General features: G+C 41.4%; 1 protein-coding gene across 2 annotated transcripts in view; it reads left to right on the forward strand.

The window, feature by feature from the left end:
• LOC149205703 (uncharacterized) overlaps positions 1-13,274 on the forward strand; it is a 392,500-nt gene that overhangs the window by 36,721 nt on the left and 342,505 nt on the right. For both annotated transcript variants that reach the window (XM_089395141.1, XM_089395142.1), the window contains exons 6-8: positions 1,619-1,673; positions 1,753-1,809; positions 1,948-2,049. In XM_089395141.1, the coding sequence (XP_089251267.1) occupies positions 1,619-1,673; positions 1,753-1,809; positions 1,948-2,049 (214 nt within the window). The remainder of the gene's footprint in view (positions 1-1,618; positions 1,674-1,752; positions 1,810-1,947; positions 2,050-13,274) is intronic.

Genomic DNA, 13,274 nt, shown 5'->3' on the forward strand with positions numbered 1-13,274 from the left:
AACATCTTATCGGCAATATCGGTGAAACTATCGGTAAAATATCAGAAAATATCGGCAAACATAAAAAATCATTTTTTTCAGATTTTTAAACATAGCCCATATTTAGCCGATATTTTCAAAACTGAAAATATCGTGATATTTACTCGGCAATATATCATTTTGCCAAAAATATCGTGATTTTTTCAAATATCGCGGATATATCGGTGATATTATCAACACTGGTTTCAATACTTAAAAAATAAGTATGGATCGTTAAAGTTTTGTCTGGAAATGGCCATGCCTCTGTGGTTACAAAGTGAATGGGAATGGGCATCCTGACTCAGTAGTATATTTGAAACAACTGTCATACGTTTAAATGCTTCAATATGTTCAGGAGTTCCTGGAAACAAGTTCTACCGGAGAATTAGAAGCTTACAGTAATCTGATGGTCATTAACTTGCTTTGGCTGGCTGCTGGATGCAATATTTAGCTTTGGAACTTCACTGCTTTTATGTTGTGGTGTGATTGAACATAACGATCTTCCATCTCATTTTATACTGTGATCATATAGCTAAATATAATTGCTCTTGATAAATCTTTCATACCATACTTTAGTTGCTATGACTTACAGTAATTGGTTGCTTTCAATATAAGTCCACAAGGTTTCCCAAGGCCTATGAGACGGTATTTTACTGATGCCATGCATCTCTGTAGGTTAGCAGGCAAAACCTAAACCTTGAATCTCCCTCTAGCTAATATTTGTAGCTATACGGTAGTGGTTTTATGCATGGCTCTTTCATTTTTACATTTTGCTGTTGAAACTTGAGAGATAAGAAGGAAGATTTTACCAGAAATTCTATAAACTTGATTTTTGAGGGAAATGATGAGATGTAGTCTATGTGTTCACGCATGTATTAATACTTGTTTTTTATCTCCTCTTTTCTTATTAATTTGAAAATGCTTAATTTATTACCTCAATGTACGAAGTCTGAGATGGTGACATCATATAGGTTAGGAAAGTCCTGCTCGATGAAAGCCTGCCCCCCCATGGGGAGGGACTCGAAATGAAGGCAGAAAGCTCTCATTACTCTGTGTGGTGCAGCTGAGTTGGTCATGGTGTCAGGCTGAATTCAGTCTCTGTTTTTACTCTTTTGTACTTTAGTACACTTGTCTTTTGTCATATTTGGGCGACTTGTATTTTAATATTTATAGAAGAGTTGCCCAGAGATGATCACTCTCCAGTAGCTTTGTACTCCTATATAATCTAATGCATTATAGGATGTGCAACATATATAGTATATACAGTTCAGCAGTTTCCTCTTATACTTGCATACTCGCTCTCTGTTGTTTTCTTCGTAGTAGGAGTATTTCACATTTGCTGTTACTGTGTTCATATCAGGTGAAGAGATGATAATGTATAGTTTGTTATGGTACCATTGTTTACAATTTCTAAACAAGCTGTGTGAGGAAGAAGTACAAAATATGTTTGAATTCCTTCAAATTAATTTCTTTTGCTTTGTTTGGGTTGGCATTTTCAAGATGAAGTTCATGGGGAGAAGACAAAAGAAGTCCCAATTCATTTAACCTAAGTTTGTTCTTCTCTTAACCTTTTCAATTTGCTTTTTGGTAACCTTTGCAGATTTGTTCTTTCAAACTATGTATCAGTTTTCAGAACCTTGTTGCCCTATGAACAGGTAAACACTTTTCAGTTATTTCTAGCATTGGAATTATAGGAAAATTAATCAATGTTACTGAAAAAGAATATATGGTCAGGTTTTAAGGCATCAGGTATGCTCATTGCTTATGACTTCGTTGCGGGCAACGGGTGAGGTCAGTTTTCTAGCTCCAGAAAAGCAGAGTTGAAACTCACTAATACATTTTAGCTGTTCAAATTGTCTTCTTAGATCAGGTTGCTATGAGACATTTTCTGGCATTTGTTGTAATTCAGTTGTGATTTTCTCTGAACAGCTTGAAGGTGAGGTAGGCGAGCCAGCTTTTCGTCGTCTGGTTTTAAGATCCGTAGCGCATGTCATTCGACTTTACAGCTCAGCTTTGGTTACAGAATGCGAGGTAAAAACAGGATTTATATCATATTTATAAAAGTTTCCTGAGGAAGTACGATAAATTTCTTGAATAAATGTGCTTCCATATCCAAGCTTTTAGTTGACATATTAAATATAGTTGCTTCCAGTTGCCTTTAGTTTTTTACACCATGTTTGTATTGCATCTGTTTACTGTCCATTCATATTAAAGCAAGGGAATTTAAACCAAGAAAAGATTAAAAACCAACTGCAAATGGCTATGGCAGTATATGTTAATACTCTATTTTTTTGGGAAATAACTTTTTATTGAATCCATTTGGCTGTAAGATTCCTTTTTGGAAAATATTCGAAAGTTTAATAATTTCTGAGTTTTTACTAGAGTTTTCAGCAGTGTCTTTTGTTGAACAGTTAAACTACACACTGTTGTTGATGATTTCTCACAATTGCCACCTCAATAAATACACAGTGAATAAAATGCACCCAAGTGAAGCCTCCAAGGAATTCAATCTGATATTTTAATACCCAGAAATTTGCATACAGCTGATATACATATAATTTTTGCCACAATGACCACACAACACTACAGAAAACAAGTTCTGGGAAATACACAGTCCCTTATTATTTAATAGCAGACAAAGATACAAGGAAAATAGAAAATTGGAACCTGGTCTATTAGCTCAGTTCTTCAATGCTTCCTTTTATAAATGCAGCCTTTATACACCAGCAATATCACCCAGACTTGGTCTTGAAATGGCATGCTGTCTAGAGCAAGTTTACAGCAGCTTGAATATGCCCAGGGAGGAATCTGCTTCCTTTATGTCTCTTCCAATACTCGTAATTAACACAGGGATGAGGAATCAGTCTCTTTGGGAGCAGATGTAATATCCCTAAGGGAAAATTAAGAGTAAATATTCAAAGCAAAATAGACAAACACACCATAAAATCAGAACAAACAATCAACCCATGAATTTGCTTCCAAAACAGCCCTGTGTACTCATTTTATTAATGGAAAGAGGTGTACAATCAAGGTGCTGGAATGAATGCACCTGGGCTTGCTCTTAAAAAGCTCGCAAAAACCCAAAATGCTCCCTGAATCACCCTCCAGGCCGCTGTAACTCGGCGCAAGTGCTGCGCTGTAAATGCCCGGAAATGGTGCTACTGCCTGAAATGACTTGCTGCTAGAACCCTCTCTGCTGTTCATAAAATTCCAGGAAATTAATCCCGACCTCTACTCAAGAAACCCAGAATAACCCATGAAGGGTTCAGACAAAGTTTGACCCCGGAATATCGACCCTCTTGGGCTTGGCTGACTCTCCTGCTGGGTAAATCGACCCACCTGAGAATTCTGCTGCTGAATGCTCCCAAAATGCCTGCAAACCCTGTTAGAAGGCTTCCCAAGCCTTCCCACCGAATTTCCTCCTCAAACTCCCCTATCTCCACAACTTCCTGGAGTGCCTGTAGCTATGATTGCGCAGTCCCTATGCTGCTGTTACTCTTCCTGCTGCTGTAACTCGATTCCCTACCGCTGGTACGAATTAGGATAAAGTAGAACTCCCTCCTAGGGCTGGCACTCGAAGTCCATCGAAGCAAGGGTTGAGATTTCTGCTCGAAACACCCAGTGTGCTGAACAACACATGCAAACTTGGCTCACTGCTCAAGCATGCTCTTGTCAAAAGACAAATTCTGAAAATGATAGATGATGAGCAAAATGAGAGCCTCTCCTTTTGTCGATTTGCCTCCAAGGCTGCCCATGTGGGCCCACATTGAATTTCCCTCACCTTTTTTGCACCAATGAGAGTGTACTTTCCATGTGGGCTGAAAATCCTTTGTGGTGGTCGGAGGTCCCCACACTCCACCAAAGCTGCAATCTTTCCTTCGAACTCTAAAGTTTGGGTGCTTCTCATGCCAAAAATCAAATGTGGGTCCCATAGATCCACTTCTCCTTATTGAAACAATGCAATATGCCAAAATTGAGCAAAATTCGATATTCACTGAGTGGAACACTAAGTAGGAATATCACAGTCCTCCCCACCAAAATGTTGCTTGTCCTCAAATAACTGCAAAGGATGCTGTAGTATCTGTTCCCCCTCCCAGGTGGCATCCTCGTCTGGTAGATTCCTCCATCAGATCAAAAACTCCCTAATGACCTTGTTACGCAAATGTCTCTCCTTGGTATCCAAAATAGCCTTTGGTTCCAGCACTAAATGCCCCTTATTGTCGATAAGGGGTAACTCCTTAGCAACTGTAACTTGCTGTCCCAGTGCCTTCTTTAGGAAAGACACGTGAGAAACATTGTGCATTGGGCTCCCCGGGGGTAGCTCCAACTCATATGCTACCTTCCCCATCCTCCAAGTGACACGATAAGCCCCATAGAAGCGGGGTTTGAGCTTCTCAGCCCCATTCTGCTTGAGCGTAGACTGTCTGTATGACTAGACCCTCAAGAATACCAAGTCCCCAACTTCGAAGTGCCTCTTAACTCTGCACCTGTCTGCAGAAAGCTTCTGCTGATTTTGGGCCATTTGTAGGTTGTCTTTTAGAGCCCTCAAGGTATCTTGGTTCTTGTGTGTCTAGTACTTGGCACTTGGGGCCCTGTTGTCTCCAAACATAACGTCAAAAAAAGATAATGCATCATAACCATATGGGGCTTGAAATGGTAACATACCTATAGACATATGATGCATAGTGTTGTAGTAGTATTCACACAAATGAAGCCACCGTATCCACGCTCTATGCTGCCCTGTCAAATGGTTAAGCAAGTAGCCCTCTAGCCACTTGTTAACTATCTCTGTTTGTCTGAGGGTGGTAACTGGTACTCGGGGTGAGCTTAGTACCCACCAAATGGAATAGCTCTTGCCAAACCCCCCCATGAACTTGTTGTCCCGGTCACTGATGATGGTCTTTGCGAGACCATGTAGCCGAAACACCTCCTTGAAAAATAATTCGGCCACTTGTGAGACCGAGTATCAGGTTGGAATGGCAAAGAAGTGAGTGTACTTCGTCAAGCGATCCACTACTACATAGATGCACTCTTTGCCCTGTACTGTGTGCAACTCGGTAATAAAATCCATCGATATGCTTTCTTATTTCCCCTCTGGTTTGGGAAGTGTTGACCACTGGAGTGGAAACTGATGATTATATAAAGACTCCATGCCCAAAGATGATCCAAATGACACTTGTACCATCAGATATTATCTGTCAACAGAGTTTTTTAACTCTACTTCTATCTTCTCATCATCTTTCTTGTACCCAGATTCCACACCCCATGGGGAATTTTAATAAGTGATACTAGTAATGATGAGTTTTTGAGTATGTAACAGGTCTAGGATGTTGGGACTCGATCACCAAACGAGTACACATTGGAGTGTTTTTTTTATTTAGTTAATTATACCTTCTTTTTCAAAGTCGGATAATTTTCTGGGTTTTTTTACTCACGTTTTACCCGAAAACCGAGGTGACGGTTTGAAGGTTGAGCCCTTAACACATCTCAGTGTCTAGAGAGCCGATATATATTACCATACCAGATCACACAAAAAATTTCGTGGAATTTGGTTAGGTCTAGGTAGTCATTTTTAAATTTTTAGATTTTCCGTATTGCGAAAATTGCAATAAAACATGTATTTGTAATGTAATAAGTGATATCTAGAGCATTTGTATGGGGTATGAGTAATGAAATTTGCACCTCTCACCCTCAACTTTGTACTATGACACACTTTGATGGGTTTAGTGGGAAATCTGGCAATTAATTAAGTCAAAAATTAAATAAATGGAGAAAAATAAATATCCACACATGCTAAATGTTGTGGAAATGAGGTGGAAAATTATGGGGGAGTTAAAGTGAAGTCCCAAGGTGATGTGGACTCCTAAAATCAAGGAAATGACATGTGCTCAAATAAAATCGAATTTTTGGCATTAAAGGAGAAAGCTGCTTACTTGGAAATTCGAATTTGTAAAGTTAATGCACATTTGGGAGGATTTGGGAGAATATTTGGTGGATATTTTGTGGGAAATTGTCCCCACACAGGTTACCACCCATATACACTTGTCATTCTATCATAAAATTCGAATTTGGCACATAAGGGAAGAAGAAAATGATGTCCACTTGCCAGAATTCGATTTTTACACTTGGCATTGGAGCTCCATTCAACAAATTCGAATTTCTCTTTGGGATTGTCACCTCATGCCACTTGTTTAATCACTTCTACATTGGGATTGACTCCAATGCCATTTGTCATTGTCATTCTTCATTGGGATTTGCTCCCAACTCTCTATATAATAGAGCCATGGGCTCTCATATTGTATCATGTAATACGAGCTATTGTGCTTGAGGAGACTCTGCGAGATTGTATTCACTACTTGCAATATAATACAATAACCTTTGGAGTAAAGCGTGATGGTGTTATTCTCCTTGCATGTGTGGTAAATTCTTGACTTCTTGTTATGCTTCTATTTATTTTCTCATGTCATTATTTCTTTCATGCTTGTTTCAAGTTATGTTAGTATGCAACTATCTCATATTAGCATAATAATTAATTATTTGCTTTAGGAAAATAAATCTTCTAGTGGATAATAGATGTATCTCTAGGAATTCTCTCCATTGCACTTATTTAATTTTATGTCGATTTAATGATTTGTGGTGAAGTTTTGTAGATGAATCATTATTTGGTCAAGCTTTTCAAGCGTGAGGAGAAATTATCGGAGGAATCAACCCATTTTTGAAAGCTATTCAAGAACCCGCATGTTTTGAATTTCAAAGTCTCATCTATATCTTATTTGTGTCTTGCAGGGATTCTTTCAAGTTTCTTAAAGCTTTTATTTCTTGCATCAAAATATCAAACTTGGAAAGATTTATTTTTTACGTATTGTACTTCATTTATCAATATCTGGCTATTTCAAAGAGCTAAGTCATGGCTAGTCAAAGAGGAGAGCTTTCTCATACTCTTTGGCCTAGCCTCTTGTAGATTATTTTTGTAACATACTTTGTAGTTATTTTGAGCTAACATTTGTTGTTGTATTTTTTTTTTAACCTGTTCTCTTGCAGCTACTTGCGGGATTCATCATTGGAAAATTACTTACAAGTTTGCATGCAGGACCTTGAGGCTCAAATTTAGTGATTACTTCCACCTTTAGGCCAGATTCATCTTGGATAAGGTCGTGTTCTTCTTGAGGAAGGCCGAGTTCATTTTGGCCATCTCTCGCTCTCTCTTGGCCGTGGCCATAGAGGAGGCTTATCTTCTCTTCTTCTTCTTCGGAAAATCTGCATTTTGTTGAGCCTTTGTGGGCCTCAAATTGCAGAAATATTCAGCGAGGAAAAGTCTATGGTTTGATTCCAATTTGTTAAGACTTTCCTTGGATTTAAGAGAAGACTTCATTGTCTTTTCCTTCTTGTAACAACTAATAAAATTTCTGATTTTGGGAGCGTGGGTTTTACCCATTGGTATCCCTATCTCTCCACCTTTTGGAGAAGCTTGACGGTCTGGCTTTGTTGGTTTATTTCATTTTCCCTGTATATCATCTAATTGAGAAATTAACACAACATGTGTCACACTCATTTCGCATGCACTCTATTTTAACTTACTACATGTTAAGCCCATAAAAAGTTCAGATTTTTTTGCATGCAAACACTTTTTACTTGATCTTATTTGACTTGAACATAGTTTCAAGTTTACTTGTGCTTCACCATTAAGCACATTTTACATGCATCAAGTATTTGGACAAATTTTCTTCAAAAAGTAACATTTTATGTCATGTCAAGCAAGTACATTTCAAGTAGAAGTGAATTCTCATTGTTTGGTTAATTTATTTACATGCCCCAAGCATCATTAAAACTTACCTCAAACTTAAGTTGGTTGAATAGACTTTTAGAGACCTTCTACCTCTATTGACTCCTCTTTGTGAGATCCAAATATTTGGGCGCGGATGAGCTCTGAGGACTAGAGTTCAGTTGTAATTTTGCCTTAACACTAATTAATAAAATAAACCAAGAACTCATTCCATCATATTTGCCTTGTTTGCAAAGTTCTTAAATTTCTTGCTATCTTGATGGTTTAAATTCTCAGATGAAAATCGTATTTCAAGAGGCACTTTGGATGCAAGCATTGTAATCTCTTTTAATTTGCAACAAGTTTAATTTTCTTGTACTTGGAAATTTATTCATTTTTTGGTTTAATTGTTTATTGTCATGAATGTTTGATTTCACTTTCAAGTACAATTATTTTGGCTTGCAAACTTAATTGCTTGTTGTCATCTTGGTCTAACATTTGAGTTATTTTTGTATCCTTTGAGCGAGATAGTTTCCATGCTTTGATTTGTAGACTTATTCATCTAGAAAACATTTATAATATCTTGTGCTAACAATTTAGTGTTTCACTTTTCAGGGTTATTTTCGCTTTCCATTTGAAAGCATTTCACTTCATTTCAAGTAAAATACAATTTCATTTATTAAGAGCAAATACTTGGAAGGCACTGATTGTTTATGTATTTCATCTTTATCTTGCTCATATCAATTTTTTGTTTATAAATCTTAAAGAGATAATCTATTTAACAACAATTCTCCTAGAAACTCACATCCTTTTTAACTTAACTTTTCATTAGGGACCACCCCCCTTAGCTAACCTAGGAGATAGCTCAAACGAAGAGAGTCAGGATTTGTGTGACAACCCCTTCTCTGAGTTCCTTGCTACCAACCACACCTTGTGGGGTTGAAGGCTTTTCTCACTGACTTGTAGGTAGGTGTAGGTAGCTCGGTCAACAGGAAGCGACTGCAATAGGCCCGCGGGGTGTGTTTGCTCTCCCTTGTTCTGTTGGCATGTGTCACACTCCCAGATATGCCTCAGAACATCATCCTTGAGGCCCTTCCACGCAAAGTGCTCCTTGATGGTCTGATATGTCTTTGTGAACCCTTGATGCCCTGCTAATGGTGAATCATGAGCAGCCTGTAGAATATTCTCCCGCAGCAAGGAGTTGGGGACCAAGTAAATCCGGTCTCGGTAATAGATCACCTCATTCATCACCTGATACCGATCATCTGTCACCAACCCATCAAGGACCTCGCATGCAAACTTGTCCTTGGAGTACTCAACTAGTAACTGCGCCCTCTAGTCTGGGCGATGCTCATCAAGGATAAAGTGGCTGGTTTCCTAAACGACACATTAGCCACTACATTGTGCTTCCCTTTGACATACTCATTGTGAAAGTCATATGCCTGTAGTTTGCTCACCCACTTCTGATGCCTCTCCTGTAGATGTTTCTACTCCAAAAAGAACCTGAGGCTGTTGTGATTGGTCTTGACTTTGAACCTGTTCTCCACCAAATACTGCCTGAACTTGGCCAACGCATGCATGATGGCCAACATCTCCTTATCATAAATGGAGTAAAGTAGTTCATGGGGCAGTAGCTTCCTGCTCTCAAACGCTATGGGGTGCCCTCCTGCATCAATACAATCCCCGCACCCACTCTTGATGCATCACACTCCAACACGAAAGGCTGAGTGAAGTTAGGAAGTGCCAACACCAGACAACTACTCATAAACTCCTTGAGGCAATTAAATGACTCCTGCGCTGTAGTGGTCCAGTCAAAAGCCCCCTTCTTTGTCAAGTCTGTGACGGGCGTTGCCAATTGGGAGAAGCCCTTCGCAAACTTCTTGTAATAAGTGGAAATGCCCACGAACCCCCTCAACTCGGTCACATTCCAGGGCTTTGGCCAATCCCAGATAGCTTTAATCTTCTCCTCATGTACTCTGACACCATCCTCCCTAATGATGTGCCCTAGGTAGAGCATCTCGGTCAACCCAAACTCGCACTTGGACAGTTTGGCATAAAATTGCTGCTCCTCCAGAATGCGCAGTATTGTCTCAAGGTGCTGCAAATGCTCTTCCACGTCTGACTGTAGATCAGTATGTCGTCAAAGAACACCAACACGAACTTCCTCAATTGCCCACGAAACACGTGGTTCATGCATGATTGGAATGTTGTGGGTGCATTGGTTAGCTCGAAGGGCATAACCAAGAACTCAAAGTGCCCATAATGGTACCAAAATGCTGTCTTCGGGACATCTTGGCCCCTCACCTGGATCTGATGGTACCTCGATCGCGATCAATCTTCGAGAAGAACATCGCTCCCCTCAACTCGTCCATCAACTCATCTATATGGGGAATAGGATAGCGGTTCTTCATCATCTTCTTGTTGAGGGCCTTGTAATTGATGCACATCTGTAAGGCCCTGTCCTTTTTCTTCACCAACACAACTGATGAAGCAAAAGGGCTAGAGCTGGGCCTGATATGCCCAAGTGCCAACAAATCGTGGATGTTCCTCTTGATCTCATCTCGATAAGCCTTGGGATGTTGATAAGGGGTGGTGATGACGACCTGCACCCTTGGCTCCAACTCGATAGTGTGCTCAAACCCCTGGTCAGGTGGTTGACCCGGTGGTATGTCCCCAAACACCACTGGATACCTGTCAAGAATAGCTTGTATCTCTGGATGTGGTGGCTTGGGCTTTCCCCCAGCCTCTGAGATCCTCAACTCCACAACCCACTCAATGTCTCCATGTCTCAAGTTAGCCTCCATCTTGTGGGCCGAAATAATTTGTGGTGGGTAGGAGTGCATCCCCCGAAGCAACACGGTCTTGCCATCTGGCCCTACAAATTCCATCTCCAACTTCCTCTAGTCTGTTGTGACTCTGCCAAGCGTATAGAGCCACTAGACTCCCAACACTATGTTGGTGTCCGATACATCCACCACAAAGAAATGATTTGTCATGGAGTAGTTCCCCATGGTCACTGTCAAGGTTGGTACATAATGAGTGCACTGCATGGCCCTGTCCCCAGGCACAATAACTGAGAATCCCTCGAACTCCTTAGTTGTGATTCCCCTCCTTTGAACCAACCGAGCATCAATGAAATTGTGGGTAGCTCCACTGTCCACCAGAACTGAGACACGCTGCCCCTGAACAGTGCCTTTAATCCTCATAGTTAAGAATTTGGGTACCCACGCAGTGATGCCAGGACCCCTCCAGTAGGAGTGAAGGAAACTCCCCCAGGTGGTGGTGGCGGTGGTCCTCCTCTTCCTTGCAGTGCTGCACTGTCCTCTCCACTCATCTCAAAATAGGTCTCATCCTCTGCATCGTTATCAGAGAAGACCTCGATATAGTGGGCCTTGCCCGCTGCACACCTATGGCCTGGTGCCCACGACTCTTGACAAGTGAAGCACAATTTCCTCCTCCTGAGGTCTCTCTAGGTCTCATCATCCAGCTGCCCACATCCCTGATTTGCTCTCGGTGGTGGAGCCTTGATGTCCTTCCCCCTTTGTTGGAAACCTTGTCTAGGGGGTAATGGTGCCCTTGCCCTGGGTAAGGCATCCTGTAAATCTCGGGCTCTCCCAACTGCATCTTGCAATGTAGCGGGCCTGTTGGACCTCACTAACCCGCGCAATGGCTTTGCTAGCCCATCCACAAACATGAAAATCCTCCTAGACTTTAACAAGTCAGGCACCATCACATACAATCGCAAAAACTCTGAGATGTAGGTTTCTGCACTCCCAGTCTGCTTGAGCCTTGTCAGCTCCCCGAAATACTCCTCTGGATCCTTCCTCTCAAATCGCTCCAACACCCTCCTGGTGAAATCATCATAGGCAGTCACTCCCGCATGTCCCAACGTGGTCAATCTGTGGAACCACCAGTCGTGGGCTTCCCCTTCCAGATGCAACATGGCAATCTTGATTTCCTCTCCTTTTGTCATTTGGTTCAGCTGGAATTAAACATCCAACTTTTCGACCCATGCCTTGGCCGAGCTCTTAGAGGACCCATCGAAAGTTGGAAGAAATAACCTCCCCATAGTGAGTTGCAAATCTGTCCCCTGCATGTAACCTCCTCCATTTTGTCCCTTGGGCTTGTTGTTTCCCTTCAATTGACAGAAATCTTTGAAAGTGATGGCCCTCCCAAAATCAGGCCCATAAGACTGATACTCTAGGAAATAGTCCCCATAGGGTGCCTCCTCTTGCTATGGTTGCCCACCTACTCCCAATTGTAGGAATGGTGGAACTAGGGGGTGTATTCTGAATCAATGGCCTGTTGGCATGGAGAGATGCATAATAATGTGAGGTGCCCGATCCTTCTCCATAATGGAAATCCCCTTGGACTTCCTTACCCTTGTTGCCATTGCCATTTTGTTGGCCCATTCCTTCGATGTTTCGAAACAAATCTTGCATTCCCTTAAGTGGAAGTTGGGAAAACTTCTTCTCCTCCTCCCTTTTGTCTCCTTCACTATCCCCCATGTTGGTTTCTTCTACCTCTGGTTCTGTAGTCATAGGATCAGGGGTGATCTCTAACTATCGTTCCTTGCTTCTATACCTTTGCCTCTGGTATGTCATGTTCTGTCTATCCTCCGGTGTCATAGATTGCACTGCTCCCACAGACTGTGCCAAGTCTATAAGCTCTGATACCACTGTAATATCCCTAAGGGAAAACTAACAGTGAATATTCAAAGAAAAATAGACAAACACACCATAAAATCAGAACAAACAATCAAACCATGAATTTGCTCCCAAAACAACATTGTGTACTCATTTTATTAATGGAAAGAGGTGTACAATCAAGGTGATGGGATGAGTTCACCTGGGCTTGCTCTTAGCAAGCTTGCAAAAGCCCATAATGATCTCTGAATCACCCTCCTCCAAGTTGCTGTAACTTGGCGCAAGTGCTGTGCTGTAAATGCCCAAAAATGGTGCCACTACTTGAAATGACTTGCTGCTAGAGCCTACTCAGAAAATTCTGGGAAATTAATCCCGACCTCTACTCAAGAGACCCAGAATAACCCACGAAGGGTTCGGCCAAAGCTTGACCATGAAATTTCGACCCTCTTGGGCTTCAATGACTCTCCTATTGGGTAAATTGAACCACCTGAGAATTCTGTTGTTGAATGCTCCCAAAATGCTTGCAAATCCTGTTAGAAGGCTTCCCAAGCCTTCCCACCAATTTCCTCCTCAAACTTCCCTATCTCCACAACTTCTCGGAGTGCCTCTAGTTGTGACTGCGCAATCCCTACACTGTTGTTACTCTTCCTGCTACTGTAACTCGATTCCCTGCTGTTGGTACAAATTGGGATGAAGTAGAACTCCCTCCTAGGGCTGGCACTCGAAGTCCACCGAAGCAAGGGTTGGGATTTCCGCTCGGAAACACCCGGTGTGCTAAACAACACATGTAGACTTGGCTCACTGCTCAAGTGTGCTCTTGTCAAAAGACAAATTCTGAAAATGATAGA

This window comes from Pinus tabuliformis, chromosome 1_2 (assembly GCF_031772625.1).
Source record: "Pinus tabuliformis cultivar Carrire ecotype Pingquan chromosome 1_2, CPIR1, whole genome shotgun sequence".
Taxonomy (NCBI): domain Eukaryota; kingdom Viridiplantae; phylum Streptophyta; class Pinopsida; order Pinales; family Pinaceae; genus Pinus; species Pinus tabuliformis.